This window comes from Ovis aries, chromosome 3 (genome assembly GCF_016772045.2).
Source record: "Ovis aries strain OAR_USU_Benz2616 breed Rambouillet chromosome 3, ARS-UI_Ramb_v3.0, whole genome shotgun sequence".
NCBI lineage: Eukaryota > Metazoa > Chordata > Mammalia > Artiodactyla > Bovidae > Ovis > Ovis aries.
Window position 1 is genome coordinate 8,495,675 of NC_056056.1, and position 22,656 is coordinate 8,518,330.

The following is a 22,656-nucleotide window of genomic DNA, read 5'->3' on the forward strand; positions in this document are numbered from 1 at the left end:
GGCTAGGGGCTGGCTGACGTCAGGGGGCGGGGTCCGCGTCCTGAAAGCAGGCAGCATGGGGCTGCCTGGCCTCTCGCACGCAGGGCTGTGGCTGAGTCGAGCCATGAGCCGCTGCGTTTTGGAACCCCGGCCGGCGGGGAAGCGGTGGCTGGTGAGTGGAGTGGGGGAAAGCCCCATAGGGACTCCCGGGCCTTAGCTCCAGTCTGCCACAGTCTCCTGGGCAAAGTTCTCCCCCTTCCTTGTCTTGAGTTTTCTTATCTAAAAATGGGTCAGACGCTCCGATGGGCTCCAGACTTCCAGGAACTCTGCTCCTGCACTGGGGGGCCCTGCCCACCCATACCAGGGGGCTCTCCACTTGGCCTTCTGGAGTCTTGGAGTTTCTTGGACTCCTCCTCGTGGCCCTAACCCACTCCGGCCGTTTTCCATTTACCTTCCTCTGCTCTGGGGCCCCTGGCTGGGGCGCGCTGTGAGATAGATTATGGGGAGAGTTGTCGGGCCTCAGTTTCCCTGACGTCCCCCGCAGGTGGCAGGCCTGGGAAACCCTGGACTGCCTGGCACGCGGCACAGCGTGGGCATGGCAGTGCTGGGGCATCTGGCGCGGCGGCTGGGGGTGGCGGAGAGCTGGGCACGCGACCGGCGCTGTGCCGCGGACCTCGCCCTGGCCTCACTCGGAGATGCCCAGCTGGTCCTGCTCCAGCCACGGAGGCTCATGAATCTCAACGGGCACAGTGTGGCCCGGGCGGGTAAGTTGAGGGCCCCATGTGTGTGCCGCCCAGGAGGGCGCAGGGGCCCGGAGGGGGCATTTCTGGACAGCAGCAAATCGGTTCACCTAGAGCTCCAGGTACCTGTTGAGCTCCAATTGCTGCCTGACCTTGGGTGACTGAGAAGTTGAGAACCTCAATTTCTTTATATGTAGTGGTGGTTTAGTCGCTCGGTCATATCCATCTCTTTGCCACCCTATGAACTGTAGCCCCCCAGGCTCCTCTGTCCATGGGATTCTCCAGGCAGGAATACTGGAGTGGGTTGCTATGCTCTTCTCCAGGGCATTTTTCCCAACCCAGGGACTGAACCCGCATCTCATGTCTCCTGCATTGGCAGGCGGGTTGTTTACCACTAAGTGGGGTTAATTGTGGCCCCTCCTCATGGGAGCCCAGAGTCAGGACAGCCTTCCTGGGCAGATCAGTAGTAACCGGGGCCACTGTTTCCCTGGGCCAAGCGGAGCTGTTTGGACTGACTGCTGAGGAAGTTTACCTGGTACACGATGAGCTGGACAAGCCGCTGGGGAAAGTGGCTCTGAAGTTGGGAGGAAGCGCCAGGTGAGGCCCTGAGCTGGTCAGGGTGGGATACAGAAGCTGACCTCCAAGTGGGGGTAGAGGTGCCGACCCCAGGCTCCGCGGTGGATGGGGTGAAGGGTGCTGACCCAAGGAAGCACTAACTGCCCCCTCCTATCCCTTGAAGGGGCCACAATGGAGTCCGTTCCTGTATGAGCTGCCTCAACTCCAGTGTGAGTCTGCCCCTCCATCCTGCACTGAGTTGGGTGGGCTGGCACAGGGCTCCCCCGACTCCTTCTTACCAGAGCTCCCTGGGCCCCTCTGGCTCCCCCACAGGCAATGCCACGACTGCGGGTGGGCATCGGGAGGCCGACCCACCGGGACGCAGTGCAGGCCTACGTGCTAGGCCGCTTCTCCCCGGCTGAGCAGGAGCTGCTGCCTCCAGTGCTGGAGCGTGCTGTGGACCTGCTCCTGGACCACATCCGCCAGCGGAGCCAGGGATCTTCATCGGGCCCCTGAGGCCAGTGGACTTGGCTGTTTGCTCAGCTGTCATGTCTGCACCCATCCACCCATCCACAGACGTGCCACGCCAGCCTGTGGAGTCTTTTATTTTTTTTTTTAATATCACTCTTCTCTGGGCTGCCCCAGGCTGCCTGTGGACTAACGCGGGGACTGTGACCAGAACAGTCCTTCTCTAGGATAGGAGGTTGATCTTCTTTCCGTGTCCTACTTCGAAAGTAGGGAAACTTCAGGAAGACTAAGCTTTTTGAACCTTTTCTGAGGAGCAGAGGTGTGGATCTGTAAGAATAAAGGTGCCAGCTTAGAAGCTGAAGCCTCCGTGGGGGAGTTGGGTCCAGCAGGCTCCCCTCCCAGGGGATGTGTGGGTGCGTCTGGGTCCACTGAGGCCTTGACACACTTTTCTTCAGCCCATTTTACAGATGGGGACGTGGAGGCTTAAGAGAGGTCCAGCCACATCCATAGAGCCACACAGCTTCAGTGTGGAAGAGCTGTGATATGCACCCAAGGGTGGCCCTCATTCGGCTGTCCCTGGGGCCCCCTGGCACCCTCACCTCAGGGCTGCTGTACGCCTGTAAGTTGCCCATACGGGTGGTATGTGAGAGCAGCCTGAGGTCCTCAGGGTTGGGTGGGATGTGGATCCGTCGAGGTACCAGACCCAGGTCCCCAGGCCGGTAGGGTACGATGCCGGACAGCTGCTGCAGCAGAGACCCTGTCCTGAGTAGCTGAGTGCTGCTGCCCTGGCTGTGGGGAGGGGACTGGTGTCACCCCCTCCAAGTCTTAGACGAGGAAGCTGAGATTCAGAGCAGCTCCGGGGAGCCAGGCTTCTGGCCCCGGCTCAGCCGAGGACAGCCCTTGGACGAGTCCCGTAGCTGCTTCCTCTGGGGTCACGCGGGGTCATGCACTCACCCCTCCCTGGGCAGGCCACAGGGGTGGCTCTCCCGATGCAGGGCCTCGGCCATCTGGGGGCTCGAGACCACGGCCGAGCCGAGCATAAGCAGCAACTGCTGCAGCATCTCCTTGCGCTGCAGCTGGAACACGACGTCGAAGTCTCTGTCCTCCTTGTTAGGCTGCATCTGCTGAGAAGGGGATGGGTGGGCCTACCAGGTCAGGCCCTTTGTGGCCCCAGCATCCACCACTGGGAAACTCCAACCCCAGTGCCTGTTAATCTCAGTATTCTGAGATTAACAGTCTACCCATTCTCCAGATGGGAAGACTGATGACTTCCAGGGCCTCAGAGGCCTTCGTCCAGCTCCTTTGAGACCTCAAATGGCTCTTCAGCATGGAGAATCAGAAAAAGACAGATCTTCCAGGAAACTCTCAGGGGAGAGAGGGGCCCTGGGCCTGGCTTGGCCATCTCTGGTAGTCTGCTTATCTCTCCAGTCCTTGATTCGCCCCCCCCATCACCACCACTTTCACCCACTTCCAGTTCACCTGCACGATGTCCTGTAGGAAGGAGGTGGCCTGGGCCAGGGCCGTCTCCAGGCTTGCCCGGACCTTCTGCTCTTTGCTCAGTTGCTGCTGGAGCCGCTGCCCCTCGGCCTGCTGCCGCTCCAGCTGCAGGTTCAGCTGGTCTCTTTCGTTCCTGTGCCCAGGACAGGACAGGTCAGCCTCCTCCCTGTCCTAGGACAAGGGGCCCTGCCTTTTCTCTCCAGCCAGCCCCGGGCCTCAGCTTGTGTGACAGACAAAGCCTCCAGGCCCCTGTACAGAGGGGGAGTCGCTGGCCCATGACTACTGAGGGGAGGTTCGCGCGGCTCTGCACCTCAGTGCCTGATTGTCCTGCTGCTGCTTCAGGAGGTCCTGCTCCAGCTGGCCCAGCAGGACGCGCAGCCTCTCGGCCTCGGCCGTGCCCTGCTGCAGCTCGCGGCACTTCTCCGTCAGCATGAGGATGACCTGCAGTGTGGGCATGTGGCCATGCTCTGGGCCTCACCGCAGGCCCTCAGCCAGCCTTGCATCCCCTAGAGAGGCCGGCTGGGGCCCTGGGAGCCCGGCACCCGCTGGACTCACGTCAGGGCTGCTGCGCACCTGTTAAGTCACCCATGTGGGTGGGGGCCCCGGGGATGGGTTCCCTTTCAACCAGTGATGGGGGCTCCAAATCAAATACAAACCAGCGATGGGGGCCAGAGCCCTCCCAAGGAGGGCCCCATCGCCTCACGGCTGCCTCCCCCATGCCCTGACCCCAGGTCCACCCGAGTACAGGGCCCTAGGTTTCCTTCCTGCTCTCCGTGCCAAGCCTCCTGGGGTGAGGGCCGGGAGTGCACACCTTCTGGTGTCCCCGGTTTTTCCTGGCCATGAGCTTCTGGGAGTTCTCCAGCAGCTCCAGCTGTTTGCACAGGTCGTCCTGGTGGCCCCGGAGCTGCTCGTTCTCCGCCAGCAGCTGTGTGCCCTGTCGTGTAGTCTTGGCCAGCTGCAGGGTCACCGCGTTGTTCTCTGTGATGGCCCGCTTGGTTGTGTCCCACATCTGGCTCGTGGCCACCTTGCGGAACTCCGTGGCCACCATGTTCACACGCTGGATGATCTCCTTTCTCAGTCTAGGCAGGATGGGTGGGGGTGAGGCGGGGTTTGGGCAGAAGGGGGTCCCCAGAGCACCTAGACCTCTCTGCCCCGTCCCCCACAGGAGGGGCCAGGGCCACCAGCAGGAGCTCTTTATTATAGACTCTTTGTACTATTTTGAACCATGTCCATGTATTGATGAACCATTAAATATAATTTAAGTCGCAAAAAGTGGCACAAGGAAGTCCAGGGATTCTCCAGTGCCTGTGTGAGAACTGGGAACCTATTTCTTTTCTCTCCGCAAATCAGCCACAGTTTCGAGGAACAGCAAGCCAGGGCATCAGGGAGCTAGCATGGTTCCCCCCTGCCCAGGTAGAAGGCAGAGCTGTCGGATGCCTGAAGACCTGGCTGTACTTGGCCTCAGTGAGAGGGCCCCGTGCCCGGCAGCAGCCGGCCCACCTGTCCTTGTCCAGCACCGACTTCTTCTCCAGGTTGTGGACATAGTCCTTGTGTTCGTTCTCCTGCTTCCGCAGCTGCTCCTCCAGCGACACGAACTTTTGCGTGAGCTCCTCTTTCTGCAGCCGGAACTCCTCCAGGGCTGCCAGCTTTCCCCCTGCCCCGCCACAGGGCATGGGCCTGGTGAGAGGCCGCCTCGGGAGGGCAGGGTCCCGGGGGTGGGGGCAGCAGGGCTTTGCGTGATGAGGCCCCCCACCCTTCCCCATCCACTAGGGCCAGTCCCCCATCCCCACACATAATCCTGCCCGCCTTTATGGTTCAGTCTGGAATGCCCTTCCTCTCCTCCCCAAGTCTTCCTAAGCCTGGCTCAGGCTCCACCTCCTCCAGGAAGTCCTCCTTGACACTCTCTACTCTCATGAAGGTGGCAGTGACGACAGCCTCTGACTCCAGACACCTTCTCTGGACCAGGTACTTCTGCTGTCAACTGGAAGGCACAGCCCCCCTTGCCAGCTGGGTGACCTTGGGCAAGACACCCCACCTTCTCGAAGTGCTTCCTCACCTACCCAATGGCAGGTGGTGATGGTGTTTCCTGCCTCAGGATTGCTGGGACCGTTACCATCGAAGATAGTGTGGGAAGCTGCATGTAGCTGTTGTTGCTCAAGGAATATGTATCATCCCCATTTCCCGGGTGGGAAAACAGGGTCAGAGGGGACGGCTGGCCCAAGGTCACAAAGACAGTGGGAGAGCCCAGAGAGACAGAGCCTTGGGTTTCCCACCCGCTGTGGTGTGTGCCCGTAGGCTCACCGGCCAGTGCCCCTCACCAAGGATGATGTTCTCGGTGGTGAGCTGGTCCTTGGTCTCCTGGAATTCGTGGCGCACCTGGGCTAGCTGTGCCTCAAAGGCATCCTTCTCTATCTCCTTGGCCAGCTGCAGGCTCTGGAGCTGCTCATTGAGGTCGGTGATCTCATCCACCCGCTGGTTGAGCGTGCGCTTGAGGAAGGCCACGATCTCCTTCTTGTTGTTGGCCAGCTGCTCAAACTCCTGGCGAAACAGCTTCTCCTGCATAGCCAACTCATCCCACTTCCGCTGGTACCTGAGGTAAATGTGGGGCAGAGGTCCAGGGGGCCTCCAGGCAGTCAGGCTGCTCCCGGGACCTTCCCATAGTGGGGCATTGGAGGTTCCAGCCTCATCTCCCCTGGTCAGTGCTTGTGACCGCAGCTGTTGCCTGTGCTCAGCGCCTTACCTGCATAACATCACTAGGGTGTAAGCTCTGTGAGGGTGGAGCCTTTGTTAGTGTTCACAGTTGTGTCCCCAACACCTAGCGCCTGCTATGTAGTAGGTACTCAGTGTGTTTGTTGAATCCACAACAACCAAGGAAGTAGGGACTATGATGATTATACCCATTTTACAGGTGAAGAAACTGAGGTGCAGAGGGATGAAGCATCTCTGAGTTAGTAAATGGCAAAACCAGAACTTGAACCCAAGTCCGTCTGATACCCTGAAGTTAAGGGTCTTAAGCATAATGCTTGCTGCCAGCTCTGTGCCCTGCTTAATACTTTCACACTTCATAACCCCAACTTCTGCACCTGTGATCTTCCCTTCACTGAGTGAACCCCTGTGTTGCCACCTCCGTGGAGCCTTCCTGGCCCTGAGGCAGCATTTGTGGTTCTCTCTTTGGGGCCCTCCTGTAGACTGACCCTTGTCCCACTGGGAAGTCAAGACCTAACTCCTCACATCTCTGTGTTTTGAGGGGCCTGGCAGGGGAAGTTGGCAAATAATAAGTGCCCAATAACCATCTCTCGAATGCATTTTTCCCAAATACATTCCATCTGGTGTTTCCAGCTTGAGGGAAGCATGTGAATTTTTAAGAGTTGTTGTGTAAGCGATTTTCTAGTTTCCAGTGGAATAATGGGTAGAAGCTGTTTGGAAAGATGTTTAACTTCACGACTAACTCAACCAACATCTTCTGAACGGAAGCATGGTACAGGGTGCAAAGCTGGCTGACCCGATCTGTGGAGCAAGGAGGCGGACTGGCTTAGGGAAGTCAGGGCCCAGGGCTGGCCCAGAGCCTCTTCCTTGGGGTGCCTTCCTCTCTCCCTGAGCCTCAGTCTCTCCACCACTTGTCATGGGGATGATTGGAGGGCCTCTCTCGTGGGACCGCTTTAGGGACACAATGAGCGCCAGTCCAGGAAGGTCTCAACATCAGCTGTGAGTATTTGTAGCAACATGTGAGGAGACCTGTCTGATAGTGTTAGTTGCTCATTCGTGCCCGACTTTGCAACCCCATGGACTATAGCCTGCCAGGCTTCTCTGTCTATGGGATTCTCCAGGCAAGAATACTGGAGAGGGTTTCCATTCCCTTCTCCAGGGGATCTTCCTGACCCAAGGATCAAACCTGGGTCTCCTGCACTGCAGACGGATTCTTTACCATCTGAGCCACCACCAAAGGGGTGTGTCTTTTGAGGATCACCCTGAGACTGGGCTAGTGCACAAGTGGGCTTGGCAACTGGAAGAGCCAGTGGGGCCCATAGCTCAGGTGATCACAGCACAGGCATTGTGGGGGTAATGGGGGGCAGGTGGGAGGAGGGGCATGTGGTCACCCGCCTGCCAGGGGGCTGCCATCTCCAATTCGTCCCTCCAATTGAACTCTGCCCTCTTACGTAAAACGCCTGGTTCCAGGGGTCAACTGTGAGGCAGGAGGGATGTAGTCCTTGCCTGGGGAGGGATTAGGCTCTTAACTAGGCACTGGGCCCCTGGAAACTCTGGGAGCTAAGATGGGGCCAAGAAATCCATTTTTCTTCAAAATCATGAAGCCTCCCAATGTTATCTTTGAGGAAACTGAGGCAGGGATGGGGGGGTGGGTCTGGACATCCCCTGGGAGGCCAGAACACAGGGGTCCCCACCGACTGAACCTGCACAGTGGCCAGCTGTGAGTCACTCCCTGACCTGGCAGGACCACCCTGCCCGCCCACCCACCGGGCCAGCCTGTCCTCCAGGTTGCGGATCTGGGCGTGGTAGAACTCTCGGATCTCCTCGTTTATAGGCATTTCCATGGGCTTGTTGGCCAGGTTGGGATCCTTCTTGCTACCTTTCTTCTTCTTGAGCTCGGGCTCTTTGGCCCCCTTCTTTTTAGGAGCCATGGCTGGCGGCAACCACTACTCCAGGGCCTCTTTAAGAGGCCAGGTGGTTGCTAAGGAAGTTCCTCACATACATAGCAACAAGCTTAAGATGTGAAGCCAGGCTTAAAGGGACCTTCCCTCTTCCTGGCGAAGATGGGCTTCAGGGACCAGCCTCCTGCTCCAAGGCCAACAGCGCCACAGAGGCCATAGGCCTGGGTGTCTTAGACCATGGCGTCTCAGAGACCAGGATGCCAGGCTCACTGGGCACTCTTTCGGGCTCTGGGAGACCCTTCCTTCCCTCAAGAGGAAATTGGTGACATGGGAATATTACAGTGGGTCAGAGCCCTAGAAGGGCTTCCCTTGTGGCTCAGATGGTAAAGAATCCGCCTGCAATGCAGGAGACCTGGGTTCAACCCCTGGGCTGGGAAGATCCCCTGGAGAAGGAAATGGCAACCCACTCCAGTATTCTTGCCTGAGAATTCCATGGACAGAGAAGCCTGGAGGGCAACAGTCCGTGGGGTTGCCAAGAGTCAGACACGACTTAGCGAGTGAACCAGACCACAAAGTCCAGCAGCCCCTCTGGCAGCCGGGTCTCCGGAGGGGAGTGGGTGCAGTACATACAGCCCAGCAGACTGCAGTGTTGGCCCAGGTCAGTGGCCTGTGGACTCACAGCACTGCCATCTCTAGGAGGCTCTGGAGGGAGGAAGCCCAGCCCCAAGGGAGACAAGGAAGCCAGCTTTCTTTATAGTCCAACTCTCACATCCATACACGACGACTGAAAAAAACATAGCCTGGACTGTGGTTTCTGTTTTATAAATAAGTTAATTTGTACCTCCAGACACTTTAAATGATTGTTTCTTTCTTAAGAAAACATCTTTACCAATTGTTGTTTTGCCGGAGGGAGGTTCCATTGGGTTCCTTTCCTGTGCCATTCCAGACTCCCACCCAGGCTATCTTATTCAGCTAATAGATATTTACTGAGCGCCTACTAAAGAGATCAAACCAGTCCATCCTAAAGAAAATCAGTCCTATTCATTGGAAGGACTGATGCTGAAGCTGAAGCTTCAGTACTTTGGCCACCTGATGTGAAGAACTAACTCACTAGAAAAGACCCTGATGCTGGGAAAGATTGAAGGCGGGAGGAGAAGGGGACGATAGAGGATGAGATGGTTGGATGGCATCACCGACTAGATGGACATGAGTTTGAGTAAACTCTGGGAGTTGGTGATGGACAGGGAAGCCTGGCATGCTGCAGTCCATGGGGTCGCAAAGAGTTGGACACGACTGAGCGACTGAACTGAACCGAAATTCACTGAAGAAAAACTAAACTGAACTGAACTGAACAAAACAGAAACAGAGTCACAGATGTAGGCAAAGGGCAGGGGGATGAATTCCCTGGGATGCATTCGGAGATTGGGATTAATATACACTCACTTTCCAGGTAAGAATACTGGAGTGGGTTACCATGCCCTCCTCCAACCCAGACATCTTTCCAACCCAGGGATCGAACTCACATCTCTTATGCCTCCTGCATTGGCAGGCATGTTCTTTACAACTATGGCCACCTGGGAAGCCCCATATATAAGACAGATAACCAACAAGGACCTACTGCATGGCACAAGGAACTCTACTCAATACTCTGAAATAATTTATATTAGAAAAGAATCTAAAAAAGAATGACAGAAGTGTATGTAAGACTGATTCCCTCTGCTGTACACTTCAAACTGCTAACAGCAACACTGTAAATCAACTATACTCCAATACAAATAATAAAGTAGAAATTGTTCTAAGGCATGCAGTAAATGCAGAAACATTTAAGAAAAATCTATAGACTCTCTGCAAGTATGAGTCTAGTATTTGAGCAACGATGCACTTCCTTCTCAGCTGTGATATATATCATTACATATTATATGTATACACATACACACACACATGCATATTTGCATTTTGCCTGAGGCCAAGGTGCAAACACAGACGCCACAAGATGACACCGTGTTTGACATCATCACAGAGGAGGGGTTGTGCCAGAGATAGGAGTCCGGCCCCTCCTTGCCTGAAACATCTACTGGGACTGATTCTCTTGACCCAAATGTGGCTGAACAGTGAGTAGACATCACCTCCATTTCCTGAGTTATCATTAAGTGCCTGGTATTGCGCCTTCTCTCTTTAAAAAAATAAAATACTTATTTATTTGGGTTCACAGGGTCTTAGTTGCAGCACACAGGATCTTTTCACTGTGGCATGTGAACTCTTAGTTGCATGTGAAATCTAGTTCCCTGACCAGGGATTGAAGCCAGGACCCCCTGTATGGGAGCTTGAGTCTTAGCCACTGGACCACCAGGGAAGCCCCTGGCCTTGTGCTTTCTCATCAAAGGATTAGGAAAGCTTGGAAGCAGGATCGAAGCCTGTCTTTGATTAAGGGATGGTGCCCGAGAACAGTGCTCAGGGCAGGTAGTTCTTGAATGACACCAAGTGCTTGGGGAGTGGTCAGTGTTGAGCCTTGTCAAGTTTCTGGGCGTATCTGTCAGCAGTCCTCCTGATTTCAGCAACGCTATGAAGCTTTCCTTGTCTTGGGCAACTATATTAACCCACTTAGGCCGCCATAACAGAATGCCATACACCAGATGACTTCAACAACAGAAATCTAATTTGTCAAGTTCTGTCTGGAAGTCGAAGGCCAGGGTGTCGGCAGGCTTAGTTTCCCGAGGCCACCCCTTGGCTTGCAGACAGCTGCTCTCTTCCTGTCTCTGCACGTGGTCGGCCGACCCTGGGCATGCGCACCCTTGTCTCTCTGTGTCCTAATGTTCTCCTCTTATAAGGGTACCAGTCAGGTTGGATTACGGCCCACCTTATTGGCCTCATTTTAACTAACTTTTTTTAATGGTTTTGGGCTTCTCTGGTGGCTCAGATGGTGAAGAATACGCCTGCAGTGTGGGAGACCTGGGTTCTACCCCTGGGTTGGGAAGATCCCTTGGAGGAGGAAATGGCAACCCACTCCAGTATTCTTGCCTGGAGAATCCCATGGGGTCAGAGAGAGTCAGACACGACTGAGCAACTTTTCACTTTCACTTCACTGGATTTCTGGCACAGGTCTCCTAAAACCCTTGAAATTTCCTGAGAGGCATATTTTCTGCTCTTCATAACAAGCCCCTTCCCACATACCCGAGTTTTTGCTGCTGAGGTTAAGACGGGAGGGGCAAGAGCTTCAGGGTGAGGGCTGCTCATCAGAAACACGGGGTAGAGGATTAGAAGGTTAGAACTTCCTGCACCTCCCACCCCCAACCCTTAACCTGTGGAGAGGGCAGAGGGGCTGCAGACTAAGTTTCAATTACTAGTGGCCGATGATTTAATCAACTCTATGTAATGACACCTGCATAATACCTTCTAAATAACAGAGTTTGGGGGGAACTTCTGGGTTAGTGGGCAAAGGGAGGTGCTGGGAGGGTGGTGTGCCTGGAAAGGGCATGGAAGTTCTGGGCTAACCACCCCACCCCACCCCCGCCAAGTCCATACCTTGCCCTGTACGTCCCTTCCATTTGGCTGTTCTCTGGGGGTATCCTTTGTAATAAACCAGTCACAGCAAAGAAAGAGCTTTCCTTCATTCTGTAAGTTGTTCTAATGAACTATTAAGGAGGGGGTTGTGAGACCCCTCGAATTGTAATCAGCTGGGCAGGGTAGCGTGGGCACCCCTTTGATGTCTGAAATGGAGGCAGTTTTGCGGGACTGAGCCCCTAATCCGTGGGACCTGCACTCCCTGAATAATTAGTGTCAGAACTGACGAAACTGTCAGACACCTAGTTGGAGCCAGAGACCTGGAGAAATGGTGTGAAAAGCGTATTTGGTGTCAGGAAAAAAAACTTACTCCCCTCACCAGTTCTGTGTAATGCAAGTACCTGCGTGTACTCCTCTGGGCAGGCATGGCCAGGAAGATGGGGGCTCCCTCTTCTCTCAGCTCCTAGTCTGGGGCTCATTTCTCCCTGGAAGGGGCAGACGGCCACCCTATCTCACCTTCCCCCTCCCCCATGTTGCAGGATGTCTGTTGCCTATAGGTAGGGCAGAGGGTGTCCCCATACCAGCCCAGAGGGTAGAAGTCCCACTCCAGGTGTGGCAGGTTAGGAATACCTGTACCCTGATGGCTCTCACCTCAGCCAGCTCCTAGGATGGAGGTGCCACACCGGGAGGGGCAAGCTGAGAAGAGCAGGGACTGTACGCCGGAGCCCACTTGTACAGTAGGTGTCACTCCAGGAAAAGTAGGTCTGTCCCTAGTCTGGGTGCAGTAGCACATGGCTTCTGCTCTGGGGAAAGGCAGTCTGTAAGGACAGGGTGCTCCACAGCTCTGCCCGAGGGAGCTGATTTTATTTGGATCAGAGCTTTGAAAACTCCTTGTCTAAAGGTGTTATCAAAACCATCGGAGATCTTGGTGGAGAGGGGTTAAGAGAAGGCTGGTAGCCCTGTGATGCAGTCTGGTTTGCTTTAAAAAAAACGTTTATTTATCTGGCCATGGGAGGTCCTAGTGCAGCACACAGGATCCTTGGTCTTAATTTCAGGATGTGAGTTCTTCAGTTGTGGCATGTGAACTCTTTAGTTGGGGCATGTGGGGTCTAGTTCCCTGACCAAAGATTGACCCTCGGGCCCCCTGTATTGGGAGCTTAGAGTTTTAGCCACTGGACCACCAGGGAAGTCCCCAGCACCTGGTTTTTACAGGGTTCTGGTGGCTCAGACAGTGAAGCGTCTGTCTACAATATGGGAGACCTGGGTTCAATCCCTGGGTGAGGAAGATCCCCTGGAGAAGGAAATGGCAACCCATTCCAGTACTATTGTCTGGAAAATCCCATGGACAGAGGAGCCTGGTAGGCTACAGTCCATGGGGTCGCAGAGTTGGACACGACTGAGCGACTTCACTTTCCTTTCCTTTCACTTTAGCAGCAATATCTTTGGTGCCACTTTTTCCTCCAAGGAGCATAATTCTGCTGTCTGTTGTTTGGGTTTCTCCGCCACATTTAGGGATGGACTTAATTGGTTTAATTCTAAAATGTATTCTTTTGTGATTGGTATTGGGGGAATTCACTTGGCTTATGGATGAGGTCACCATGCTTCATTTGAAATTGAAATATTTCCAGTGTTACCATGAGTCTAACGTAAGGGTCCCCCTCTTCACGCTGGGCCAAACTCATCACAGTCTCCCCAAGTCACCAACAGGCTTCATGCCTTCAGGATCTGAAAGTTCACTGGAAGGCTTGGTGGTGTGGCAGCAGAAGAGAGAACTCTTAAGACTGATGCAGTGACCTCATCACATGCCCTGAACACACCGGCACCACAGGCACCACAGGCTCACGGAGGGCGCCACCTGCCAAGACGCAGCCTGCCGTCTCCGAGGCTGAGAGACAACTTACATATAGAGACCCAGGACGAGGGAAGAACTGCCCGTTCTCAGGCAGCACGGTGCACACTCCGTGGATTGTCTGCAGACTCCAGACGGCTCCAGATCCTAGTGTAGGTCGCAGTGACCTGGATCCAGAAGGCTCCAAGCCATGTCAGGGGGCAGCTGGGCTCCTCCCCACTGGACCATCGATGAAGCCTTTCTCCTCCTGCTCCCCAGAGAGAAACCGGGCGGCAAGTCACCCTGGACACCATGAATGGGCGCTGATTTATTTCTTTATTAGACTTGAGTGCTTTAGTACAGAACGGTACAGAGATGATACACGTTTGTGCTTCAATACTTTCAAACACTGAGATTCTGATAATTTCAAGGTAAACAAGTTTCAAGACAGACTAGCTTTTTTTAAAATATCCTTTTGATAAATTATTTTTTATATAAATAACAGAGAAAGAAAACCAACGTGTTGAACAAACAAGGTCCTGAAGCATGAGCGTCGTTTGGTCAAGGGCAGGGGACAAAACAAGCAGTTGTAACAGGAAGAAACCAAGGCAGGTCCTTACAGTCTGTCCTAAGGAAATAAGATCTCATAAGGAAGGGGGGGCAGGGAGACAGACCTGAAAACTAATCTGAGTGCAAAGGGGGAAGATTTCAAAGCCTTGAGAAGAGAACGCCACGATGCATCTAACGGGGCGGGCAGAGGATATATTCTGAAAGGGAAGAGGGGGTGGCGGAGAACTAGCACACACACGTTTGCAACGACGATGCCGCAAGACAGTAATATACACACACGGGCTGGGGCGGTTCAAGGGCGTGGGGGGTGGGTGCGGGACATTTTTTGTGACTTCCACTGTCGTTATAGTTCACAGCAGCAGCAGAACAGAGTGCGCTCCCTTCCGGAGAACAAGCCGCTGAGTCCTGAGGATGAGGAGACATCCTTCCTGCGTTGGCATCTTTGATTTCTGCATCAACAGCTAAGTTTCATACAGCTACGTCTTTATACAGAGAGTAAAATGATTGTTTTCTTCTTACAAGCATGACGACATATGACCCCACACTACACAAAATAAAGTATTAGGGAGTATCTTAAACAGAGGATGATCTGGGGTGGGACTGGGGTCTGTGTAAACCCAGCAGGCTACTCTTCGTGTAGTTTGAAGCCTCAGGGGCGCGGACAGGAAAGGGACCTCTGAACCAGGAGCCCGTGGGACCCTCCCAGTCCTAGTCCGTTGCTGAGCCATAAGCTCTATCCAGGCTGACCTCACTGAGAAAGAGGAGCTCTGGTGGTGTTGGCGGGTGGTGCCTGGGGAAAGATGGGGTCTGAAGGACCAGGTCTAACTGGAGACCCAGGTCCCCAGTGGAAGCCTGCTCCTCTCTCATGCAGGCATGGTGATAGACTGCAGACAGGACCACAGCGCTGTGGCCGTGGCCAGGGAGGGCGCTGAGACAGGGCACCCAGCCCGACTTCCCATGGCCCAACCCCCAGCCCCCACCCTCAACACCGGGGGATGGGGGGAGCGAGCCCCTTGGGGAGAGAGAGCAGAGGTCGGCACCAGGGCAAACCTCTCGAGATGTCACCTGAGCTTCACTTCCAAGCTCATGTGAACGAGAGCCGGCACCAAGGGGTAGGAACTGGAGTGAAGAGAAGAGACACCCTCAGTTTGACATACTCCAAGAATGGAAAGCTCAGTGATTCCCAACACGAACAGGAGCGACCCCAAACGGGGTCTTAAAAACACCCAAACGTCTACCTTCCCATACGCAAGCAAATGTGCACACGTCACGCTGGGCTATGTACAAGGTCTTAAATCATGACTAATGGGGAGGAAGTGTCCATTCACCCTAAACGGTTCCAGAAACCCGGTGGCAGCATGGCCCACACCCCAAACGTCTCCTCCAGGATACACATAGAAGGGACTCTTTAAAAAAAATAAAATAAAAAAACAATGCATTCTTTTGTTTCAGACAAGAAGAGGGCATCACCAAACACGAGAACGCAGCGGCGACAGTGCCGGCCGGGCGTGCAGAGCTGGGGGAGGCGATGGAGGGAGGAAGGGGTCAGCGAAGGGACCGAGGCGGTCGGGGCTGCGAGCACTTCGGGGAGAGGGTTCGTTTTTGTTTGGAGGGGTGGCTTATTTTTTAACTGCTTATTTCTTCATCTGTTTTATTCAGTTTCTTCAGCGTGTCCAGCAGTTTCTGTGGGGTGAGAATGTGCGTGGATCCTGGGGAGGCAGAAAAGACCTGTGAGCTTGCCGCCTCTGGTTTCAAACACTTTTCCCCTCCCCTGCCCTCGTCCATTCCCACAGCGGCAGCCGCCCCTTCCCCTCCCCTGGCCTTGGTCGAGTGGACAGAGAGGGGGGTGGGGGCTGGGGTTTGGGGCCACGTCACAGCTGGCCCAGGAGACATTTGGGGGCCGTAGGTGAACAAAACACCTCTTCTGGCTCGGGCAGGGTCCCCCGGGCTGTACCGATGAAGGCGCTGTCTCTCCATCCGGGCTCAGTGCTGTCTGCCAGGGGACAGGGCAGCCATCCTTCTAATTCTCTCCTGAACTCAAGGTGAAGCCAGGGAGAGAAGTGCCGAACCACATGGTGGGGGAGAGGGGGCTGAATGGGGCAGGGGTTTGCAGGGGGGCTGTGTGTGGAAAGAGAGGTCCAGGTCGGGAGGAAGGGGGTGGACAGAGCACCCAGGGGAAACCACTGCGCTCTGGGAGCCAGCTGGCTGGGGCTTCGCGGTGGGAGGGACCTCAGGTGTGAAAGGGGGAGGGCCGGGGAACCTGAGGCCTTACCTTGCAGAGACCCGCACATTGTAAGAGGTTAGAAATGCTTGCAAAAACTTAAGCTAATGGAATTAGATATAATTCTACTGCAAAAATAAAAATAAAAATAAATGAAGTCCTTTTTCGTAAAGAGAGAGATCTAATAAGTGCAGTAAAAAAAGATGCATGGATCGTGTGGTTTGGACATGGACTTACTCAAAAAAGCAACAGAAGTGACTGGTGTGTGAGCATGAGGCCTGCACGCATGCAGCAGAAGGCTTCAAAGAAAGAGATCCTGGTGGGAGAGAACTGAACAAAAGAGACCCATCCTTGAAAATGTGCCTCCCTGGAGACGCGGGCAAGGGCGCAGGCCTTCCTGGGAAGAGGGGCCCAGAAACCACAGGAGGCCAGATTTCCACCCTGAGGGTGGGCAGAAGAAGGCTTGGGCAGGCTCCTTGGGAGTGATTCCAAATAGCAGGGTCCGTACGCCTTTGACCGCTACTTGCGCAGCTGACCCCTGATGGCTGGCACTGCAGACCAGAACACTGGAGAAGCCATCTCTGGTGTGAGAGGCTTCTCTGCAGCTCAAGCCCCAGCCACTGCTCTGAGTGAGGAACCAGTCCCTCCCTGGCTGCTTCCCCGAGGGGCCGAGCGTGATGTCCCGAGAGAGTGTGCAGCCTGTGCCAGCCCTGTGCCCAAAGCTGACTCTTTCTGCAGACTCAAGGCTCCTTTGGCAGAGGCGACACCAGTTTCAGCAGGGTATCCCCGTCTCCCTCGAAGACACTCATTTTTGTGACCTTATGAATCTTCCTGCTAGTCCTAAAGGTCAAAGGCTACTCCCCCAATGAGGAAACAGGAATAAATGTTACCAAATTCTGACCAGGACCACTGGCAGAATGAAAGTCTCCAAGTCTCAGCTCGATGCAGTTTAGGTGTCTACAGCTGAGAGATGGCTGCTGGGAACTCTGGGCTGGGATTACCTTGGGGGCTTCCTAGGCTATGCACATGCCAGAAAAACCATCCTTAATGTCCTCCCCCACAGCCATCTGCTGGATTCCAGGAAACAAGAGGAAAGACTTGATTTTGAGGGGAATCAAAAGGCCTCTGATCAGATATCTAGACCATTTTGCTTCCTAACCTTGCTTCTGTGCAGATTCAGGGCTGGGTGGAGGCCAAAAAGAGGTGAAGGAATTCATTCTTTAGAACTGGATATTATCTGATCGCCTGGTGCTCCCCATCTGTCACTGAAAGCAGAGAACATCCAGGACCAAGGGAAACTGTCAGTTGTTCTGTCATGTCCTACTCGCTGCAACCCCATGGACTGCAGCCCTCCAGGCTCCTCTGTCCATGGGATTCTCCAGGCAAGAGTACTGGAGTGGGCTGCCACTCCTGTCTCCAAGGGGATTTTCTTGACCCAGGGATCAAACCTGGGTCTCCTGCATTAGCAGGCAGATTCTTTACCATCTGAGCCAGGACCAAGAGTATCAGGTAACCAGTGAGGCCTCTAGGGCTCCTCACACAGGCAGGCTCCTGGTCCCTGTAAGGTCCCTAACTACCTGGTCCCTTTAAACGATGCAGACCAGCTGGTGTTAATCTGAAATCACCTGAGACCCAATTCCTGCCACGCAATCAGCGATATCGCTTTAATACCCTGGTCAAACTTCTCAGCACCACAAACACTGCAAACCTTCTCACTTGAACCCAAAGGTGGCCGACCATGCAGGCTCTCTAGAACCACTCCGAGGGTCCCCCTTATTCCACATAACTGCAAATCTGAAATGTGAACGGTGATCTTCAAAACAAAGTCATCCAAAGACTGCCAAAGCTTGCGGCCAGACACAGTGAGCTCTGCCAGGACAACATCCTTCCTCCTCACTGACAGCATCTGAAAACCAGAAGAATTCTGACAGATCAGCCGATCCAGCTGGTTCTGGAACTGCCCGAATCAATCCTGCAGACTCAGATTATCGAGGGCGGTGTCAGGGAGTAGCAGGTTTAAACTACACATTTAAGAGCAGCCCAGGTGAGTGAGATGATCCGCCAGGTGTGGGAAGACACTGGCCTTGCCCACCGGCATCCTACAGATGGGAAAAAGATGCTCACGGCGGTGGGGCATGTTGGTGGCACAGCCAGGCCTAGAAGGCATGCCTCTGCTTTCGATTCTGGGGGCCCTGTGGCCTCCTGCCCCGGGAGGGGATGTGGAAGGGAATGCTGAAACAGCAGCTGGGCACTGGGTCAGCTCTGAACTCAGATTCAAATCTGAGTCCCACTGAAAAAATGGAACTTATCTGACCCTGATCTAAAATAAAGCAAGGTATTCAACATAAAAGCAAAACAAAAACACTTCTTCCCCCTGTAAGTGCTGTGTGATAGGTCTAAGTAGGCCTTGCAGCCCCTTTCATTAGCTTCTGACCATCTTCTGGACATTCGCTAATAGTTAATCCTTTTAACATAAACCATCCACAGCACCAAGGTGCAGAGCTGATCAAAATATTCCATTTCTTATTTGGGAGGAATGATGGACTGATTAGTGGGGACTGAGCCGAGACTTGGGGGCATCTGTATGCTTAGTTATCCACGCCTGCCCCCTTCGGCCAGGGCCAGGGGAGCAGGCCTCAGCTACAGGACAGAAAGAGGTCAGGAGGAGAGCGGGGGGCCAGGAGGAGGAGGGTCCAGGAGGAGAGGGAAGGGCCAGAAGGAAGAGGAGCCAGGAGGAGAGGGAGGAGCTAGGAGGGTGGAGCACAACACTGGCATCCACACACAGTGCCCATGAGAACACTCGTGGGCCCATGTTCACTGCCGAGCAGGGAAAACCCATCTCTAAAAGCTAAGTTTCTGCTCACACTGATGTGTGGGACACCACCCTGCCTCACCAACACCAACACCCTGTACTGTTCTAGGCTTTAGTCACCTGGACAATTACAACAGAAGTGGGCATGTTGGACATTCATCTGCTTTTTCACTTCCCTGGGATGAGGACTCCGTGCCTTGCTTTTTCTTAACTGAGCTCTAAAATACAACGCTGCCCAACAAAGCATCTCAGAAGCCAAGAACACACAGTCTGGAGTGCTCTCTCTGCTCTAATGGCAGCCAAGGCACTCTGCTGACTGAATGTAAAACAGAATGCAAAGGAGAGGTGTCTCCGATTGCAAGGAATCCCAGGACGAATCCGAGCAGGAGCCCTTGGGGTCTGGGTTTGTGATTCTTTCTGACTCTGCAAGGGGTCTGCCGGGGCTGCGGCCATGTCCTTTGCTGCTGCTAAGTCACTTCCGTCATGTCCGACTCTGTGCAACCCCATAGACGGAAGCCCACCAGGCTCCCCTATCCCTGGTATTCTCCAGGTAAGAACACTGGAGTGGGTTGCCATTTCCTTCTCCAGTGCATGAAAATGAAAAGTGAAAGTGAAGTTACTCAGTCGTGTCTGACTCTTAGTGACCCCATGGATGGCAGGCTACCAGGCTCCTCCATCAGTGGGATTTTCCAGGCAAGAGCACTGGAGTGGGGTGCCACTGCCTTCTCCGCATGTCCTTTGAGAAGTCTCGAAATACAGCAAATGGTGTCCACCTACCTGCCATCTGCATGAGAACCAGACCTCTCTGATTACCATCCTATCAAGGTGCTTCTTAAGGATGACTTTTTTTAACACTTGGTTTTATTCATCACCCACTGGTCTCGTTTTCTAGGCAAAGGCAGCCTGGGCAGGATGGCAGGTAGCCCAGCACCACGGCCAGCTTCACTGTCCTGGCTCACAGGCCCTTGCTGCTCCTCACCTCCGTACTGCCCTGGGGCAGCCAAGGGAAAGAAAGAGGAGATGAACAATCCCGCCTCGAGGGCCAACCTTTAGAGCAGGTCCTTCATAGATGGAGCTCATTCTTTTTAAAATAAACAACCACACTTCTGACATTACCCAGCCAGGGTTCTGATGTCCACTCCCCAGAGAATGGAGGGAGGGCTTGCCAGAGAGTGGGGCAGGGCTGCCTGGTTTGAGTCTCCAACTGAATGACCACATCACAGATGGTCAGAGTCCAAGGGGCTCTGCGATCCAGCCTCCCTGCGTTCTGCAGCCCAGTGGGCATCACCTCCCCCACTCACACAGGTGCTTGTGGACAAGCTGGGGCTAGTCCTGGTCTGTCTGCTATTCACTCACAGGTGGCTCACAGGGCCACATCTCAGCCTGGGGATGGGGTTGGGGGAGGGGACATTTCCAGGGTCCACGGTCAGTGGAGTAGAAAAGGGCATGCACACAAGATGTGGCCTCATCACAGAGTGTGTACTGAAGCTGAGAAACGACTCATACTGCAGTGAGGTCTTTGGGGCTAGTCTGCTGTCTGAAGAGGTCAGGGAGGTTCCCAGCATGATGGAAGAGTGAAAAAGAGACAGCAAGGAACGCTTACTCTCTCAAGGGCAAAAATAAAACCTTGATAACCTACCAAACCCACAACAGGTTCCCAGGTAACTGAGATAAAGGCATGAGCTTGTGGGAGAGGAGACGCTCTTCAAAACAACACATAGTGTTGAGAACAGATTTCTACCCAAAGGCTCTCAATCTGACTAGGAGACTCCAACTGGAGAGAGGGTAATGCTTCTCAACTCTTGGAAGGATCCACAGGAGAATTAAAAGCAATTACTGAAAGAGCAAATGACTAATAAGTGCCGCTTTCCCTAGACGAACAGGAGACACCAGCTCTTTCCACTGGTGGCTGGAGTTCACCACGAACCAGGTGGCTTACGACCCCATCACCCCTTTAGAAATTGTTCCTTGGGATAAGTGCCTGTCCTGGGCAAAATGTATTGACACATTTAGCTACCACAGACTGGGGGTCTCTTCTGGCGCCCTGTGCCAAGCCTTCCTCATCATCAGGAATTCACCCCACGGCCAGCAGGCTTAGGTGCCGTGCCTGCAGCATCCCTCCAAGTCCAGCCCCCTCCAGAGGGCTGTGCATAGCGGTTGTGATCATTTAAAGCTCAGGGGGCTGCAGCTGTCTGAGCAGCAGGTGACCTGTGGCATGAGCGAGCTGGCAAGCCAGAGCCCAGCGGCGCTCGGGCAGGGTTGGTGAAGGGCAGCGTCAGGACACATTTTCAATCGGTGTGAAGAACTGCAAGCATTTTCTCGTTAAAAGAAAATCAAATAATAAACTGAAAAGGGAAAGAAAAAGAAAAGAAAAGAAAAAGAGTGACGGAATAAATCAAAGAAAACCCTTCAGAGTGGAAGAGTTTCTTTTCTGTAATAAGCTGCTTTTACTTTGTTTCTTTGGCTCTCACTCCATTGTTGGAGCCTGATCCTCAAAAGATACCCTAGAGGACTCCCGGAAGTCGGGGTGTCTCAGGTCCATGAGAAATTTGGTGGGAGTGAGAATATGAGTAGAACCTGCGGGAGAACAGAGGCCGGCTGACTGCTTGAACACAGGTACGTTACAGGAGCATGCCAACTTAGGCCTACGTTTATACAGCCAATGAGGTGCGAGAGAGCGAGCCGCATGCGCACACGCGAGGTGCACACGCGGCGCACGCGCACACGGGCCGCGAGGACGGCGGGCGGGCATGCATGCACATAGCGGGCGGGGCCGCATAGCGGGCGTCAGCGGTCTGCACCAGGCCTCTCCACCCATCTGCACGGGCGACCGTGTCTCCCTGGGTCTCCACCTCCCGACAGGGACCCTCAGGTCAGGCCAGCGTGGAAGAGGGGGTTACAACGAAGCCTGGCTGGGACGCGTCGGCCCAGGAGAGCTGTTTGAGCAGAGATAATTAGCCAACACGTTCATGCAACACGTATGCAAGCCAAGAACACAGAGAGCTCCGCCACGGGGGGCCTATGTAACCAAAAAAGGAGAGAACCCAGGGAGAAATGGTGGCCAGAGAGGCTTCTGGGAGTGGGGAGGGGCAGGGGTGGGGTGGGGATGTGCGATCTGCCCCCTGAATGGTGGGATCTGGAAGCTGAGAGTTGGGAAGACGGTGCCAGGTCCATCTTAATACACACAGGAAGCACCACGTGGACTGATTCCCCCCAAAGTGGAGGTATAAAAGTGACACCTCTTACTGAGCTAAGGGGCAAGGACAGGGCCCAGCCAGGAGAGGAGGTGTGGGTCATCTCTGGTCAGTCAATGTCAAGAGGCACCCTGGGCAGAGGCAACTGCAGTTTGTTAAGGGCACAAGAAAGAAGGCATCTGGAAAAAGCAAAGATTTTTCTCAACGTTTCCTCTTCCGAGCGGAGAAACTGGGGAGGCTCCTGTAGACATGAAAAAGGGCAAAATCTTCTCCTGCTGCCTTAAGTCAGCTCTTAGGAGCTGCAGCTGCTTCTGGAAAACCAGCAGGGATATGATAGACCCTGAAGTGGTAGGAACTGGCTGGGGCAGCCCTCAGCAGAGCCTGGAAGCCAGGCGGATACGTTTTGAGCAGTATCTGCTTGCACGCCTGGTCTGTGTATCTCTAACTGACAGGTACAGGGGCCAGTGCTCATTGACCTGTTCACTGAGCATCTTCTGGACGTGAGGCTCAAGGCCAGGAAACTGATGTGCCCCTCCACCCCAGGGGGTAAGTGGGTGCCCTTAACCCAATTTTGGTGGGTGAGGAATTCACAGCATGGAGAGGGCGGCACTTTTGAGGGGACCCGAGTGGCAGTGGCAGAGCAGGAACATTGAGTCTGTCGGGGCCTGGGACCAGGCACTTCCC

General features: G+C 54.3%; 3 protein-coding genes across 13 annotated transcripts in view; 1 reads left to right on the forward strand and 2 right to left on the reverse strand.

The window, feature by feature from the left end:
* Positions 1 to 21: 21 nt before the first annotated feature.
* Positions 22 to 16,138, forward strand: PTRH1 (peptidyl-tRNA hydrolase 1 homolog). Of its 8 annotated transcripts, none has more exons than XM_060413786.1 (10): positions 22 to 151; positions 524 to 743; positions 1,184 to 1,316; positions 1,459 to 1,504; positions 1,608 to 5,204; positions 5,664 to 5,834; positions 6,148 to 13,348; positions 14,095 to 15,289; positions 15,405 to 15,570; positions 15,683 to 16,138. In XM_060413786.1, the coding sequence occupies exons 1-5, from the start codon at positions 56 to 58 to the stop codon at positions 1,788 to 1,790; spliced, it is 678 nt and encodes a 225-aa protein (XP_060269769.1). In that variant the 5' UTR covers positions 22 to 55; the 3' UTR covers positions 1,791 to 5,204; positions 5,664 to 5,834; positions 6,148 to 13,348; positions 14,095 to 15,289; positions 15,405 to 15,570; positions 15,683 to 16,138. The 8 variants fall into 8 exon arrangements, with proteins under 8 accessions (XP_060269769.1, XP_060269774.1, XP_060269771.1 ...); XM_060413791.1 differs by having other exon boundaries at positions 15,405 to 15,475; XM_060413788.1 differs by having other exon boundaries at positions 1,608 to 4,919; positions 5,088 to 5,204; positions 13,455 to 15,570.
* Positions 1,864 to 14,285, reverse strand: CFAP157 (cilia and flagella associated protein 157). Of its 3 annotated transcripts, XM_042245675.2 has the most exons (9): positions 7,713 to 14,285; positions 5,558 to 5,829; positions 4,740 to 4,893; positions 4,051 to 4,318; positions 3,550 to 3,680; positions 3,222 to 3,372; positions 2,697 to 2,866; positions 2,342 to 2,531; positions 1,864 to 2,069 (listed from the first exon to the last, which is right to left on the reverse strand). In XM_042245675.2, exons 1-9 carry the CDS (start codon positions 7,874 to 7,876, stop codon positions 1,998 to 2,000), a joined length of 1,572 nt encoding a protein of 523 aa, XP_042101609.1. In that variant the 5' UTR covers positions 7,877 to 14,285; the 3' UTR covers positions 1,864 to 1,997. The 3 variants fall into 3 exon arrangements, with proteins under 3 accessions (XP_042101609.1, XP_042101608.1, XP_042101607.1); XM_042245674.2 differs by having other exon boundaries at positions 1,864 to 2,531; positions 2,697 to 2,863; XM_042245673.2 differs by having other exon boundaries at positions 1,864 to 2,531.
* STXBP1 (syntaxin binding protein 1) overlaps positions 13,493 to 22,656 on the reverse strand; it is a 69,740-nt gene continuing 60,576 nt past the window's right edge. The window contains exons 19-20 of one of the 2 annotated variants that reach the window (XM_012162469.5): positions 21,230 to 21,355; positions 15,342 to 15,454 (exon numbers count right to left, since the gene is read on the reverse strand). In XM_012162469.5, the coding sequence (XP_012017859.2) occupies positions 21,246 to 21,355 (110 nt within the window). In that variant the 3' untranslated portion in view covers positions 15,342 to 15,454; positions 21,230 to 21,245. Of the gene's footprint in view, positions 15,455 to 21,229; positions 21,356 to 22,656 lie in introns of both variants that reach the window. The other variant, XM_012162474.4, reaches the window with a different exon arrangement.